The sequence below is a fragment of the Mandrillus leucophaeus genome, unplaced genomic scaffold (genome assembly GCF_000951045.1).
Source record: "Mandrillus leucophaeus isolate KB7577 unplaced genomic scaffold, Mleu.le_1.0 Scaffold58, whole genome shotgun sequence".
NCBI classification, from domain to species: Eukaryota; Metazoa; Chordata; class Mammalia; order Primates; family Cercopithecidae; genus Mandrillus; species Mandrillus leucophaeus.
The window spans coordinates 1,033,232-1,035,507 of record NW_012106252.1 but is presented as its reverse complement, the minus strand read 5'-3'; the positions used below and the strand labels follow the sequence as shown (position 1 = coordinate 1,035,507).

Below are 2,276 nucleotides of genomic sequence, written 5' to 3'. Positions count from 1 at the left end.
CTGTCACCTCTTCTCTCTGTCCTGTTCCCCATTAACCAAGAAGGATGAACCTCACACAGAGCTCACCCATGCCAGGAAGCTTTCTGGCATCTTCCATGTCCTCATGTATTTAATCTTCAAGCGCCCCACTGAGGCAGGTACTGAGATTCTCCTGTTTTACACGTGGGGGAGCCAAAGCACAGAAAGGAAAGTGATTTGCCCAGGTTCACCCACAGTCAAGGGCACGGGCACACTTGCACCCCAGACAGCCTAGACCAATGCCGGGCTGTGAGAAGAGGGCTGGCAGCTCTGTGCGGCAGGCGGGCAGGAGACAGGCGGGCCTCCTCCCCAGCTGCCCCAGCACCCGGGTACCCCCAGAGGGGACGCTCAGAGTCAGGAGGCCGGCGAGCAGGGCCCAGAGGCACCTCCTGAGGCGCCCATTCATCTTGGCCCCGCTGTCTGTCAGGAACTCCGACTTGCCCTTGATGCAGTATCTGAGCCTGGGAGGGTCTCGCTCCAGAACGGGTGAGTGCGCTTCCCTGGGCCTCCTGTTGCACACTGGGAGGTGACGGTCATGGTTTCCTATCCCTTCCTAATAGCTCAATTTGCCCAGCTGGCCCAGCTGAGCCCGCAGGAGCGTCTGAGCCGGGAGACGGCCCTCCAGCAGAAGCAGGTGTCCCTGGAGGCGTGGCTGCAGCGCGAGGCACAGACGCTGCAGCAGTACCGCGTGGTGAGTGGGGTCCTGGCCTTCTCCTGGGCGTGGGTGCCGTGAAGTCAGTCTCTGGGGACCTGAGGGAGGGCTGGGGCCCGGATGAGAGCAGAACCTGGGAGGGCAGGAGGCATATTTTTCTGGGAACCATGCAAGAGGAAATGGCCTGGGCTCTGCTCTGCCATTTCCCAGCGAGGCCCCGCAGTGTTCTCTGGGAGCCCAGAAGGGGCTGCTCTCCTCCCTTCCCTCAGGAGCTGGCCGAGAAGCACCAGAAGACCCTGCAGCTGCTGCGGAAGCAGCAGACCATCATCCTAGATGACGAGCTGATCCAGTGGAAGCGGCGGCAGCAGCTGGCCGGGAACGGCGGGCCCCCCGAGGGCAGCCTGGACGTGCTACAGTCCTGGTAATGGTGTGGGGCGGCCAGAGGGCAGGGCAGGAGGGGCTGGTGGGGACCCTGGCTGCTTCTGCCTCCTGTGCTGGCTCCTGCAGCAGGCCCCCTCCATCCTGGGACAGCTCTTGTTTCTCCAGGGGGCCTGGTTCCTGAATCAGACTTTGGTCCCCCATCCTGTGCACCTCCCCCAGGAAGGGGGCTGCTGTCCTGGGGGTGGGAGAGAGCTCGGGGGTGTGGGGTGATGCTCGGGCTGTTTGGGCCTAGTCAGGGTCGCCCCTCCTGTGTACATTTCTAATTCTGGGAGGCAGGGAGCTCTGCTCTTCCCATGGGTGGGAGGTGTGGTGAAAGCACAGAGCCTCCCTGCAGGAGGGGGAGCTGTGTCTTGGGGCCTGGCATCTGTGCGAAGAAGCCATTGTCCTCCTGTTGGCCTTGGGGCTCCCGTGCAGGTGTGAGAAGTTGGCCGAGATCATCTGGCAGAACCGGCAGCAGATCCGCAGGGCTGAGCACCTCTGCCAGCAGCTGCCCATCCCTGGCCCAGTGGAGAAGATGCTGGCTGAGGTCAACGCCACCATCACGGACATCATCTCAGCCCTGGTGACCAGGTGACTGCTGCCTGTTGGCCATGCCCAGGAGCTTGGGGCAGCTCCAGACTGCGTGTGGGGGGCCGCAGGTGCCTTCCAGACCAGCAGATTCGCTTTGTGCCTCTCATCCCTCCCCACTCCGTCTCCAGTTGCTGTGGCTGCTGGGTGCCGCCCTTGCCCGGTTTCTCCTGTGGACACTGCAAGAGATGCCCTTGGGCCGCAGCCCATGCCAGCTGCTGTGTTATGTCACTCCCCTCTCCATCCTTTCCCTGGACTCTCATGGCTTCCCCAGGAACAGAGGCTGTGCCCGTGCTTTTCACCTCCTGAGCCCCGCGGGAGGCAGTCCCACCCCCACCACAGGAGGACTGAGAGCCCTTTCCCCTGCGCCAACCCCTCATCGTACATCTGTCCCTGTGTCCCCTGCAGCACGTTCATCATTGAGAAGCAGCCTCCTCAGGTCCTGAAGACCCAGACCAAGTTTGCAGCCACCGTGCGCCTGCTGGTGGGCGGGAAGCTGAACGTGCACATGAACCCGCCCCAGGTGAAGGCCACCATCATCAGTGAGCAGCAGGCCAAGTCTCTGCTCAAGAACGAGAACACGCGCAAGTAATTGTGC

At 62.6% G+C, this 2,276-nt stretch overlaps 1 protein-coding gene across 3 annotated transcripts in view; it reads left to right on the top strand.

Moving 5' to 3' along the window:
- STAT5A (signal transducer and activator of transcription 5A) overlaps positions 1–2,276 on the top strand; it is a 33,410-nt gene that overhangs the window by 13,811 nt on the left and 17,323 nt on the right. For all 3 annotated transcript variants that reach the window (XM_011998814.1, XM_011998812.1, XM_011998813.1), the window contains 4 exons: positions 579–709; positions 940–1,091; positions 1,526–1,681; positions 2,087–2,266. In XM_011998814.1, the coding sequence (XP_011854204.1) occupies positions 579–709; positions 940–1,091; positions 1,526–1,681; positions 2,087–2,266 (619 nt within the window). The remainder of the gene's footprint in view (positions 1–578; positions 710–939; positions 1,092–1,525; positions 1,682–2,086; positions 2,267–2,276) is intronic.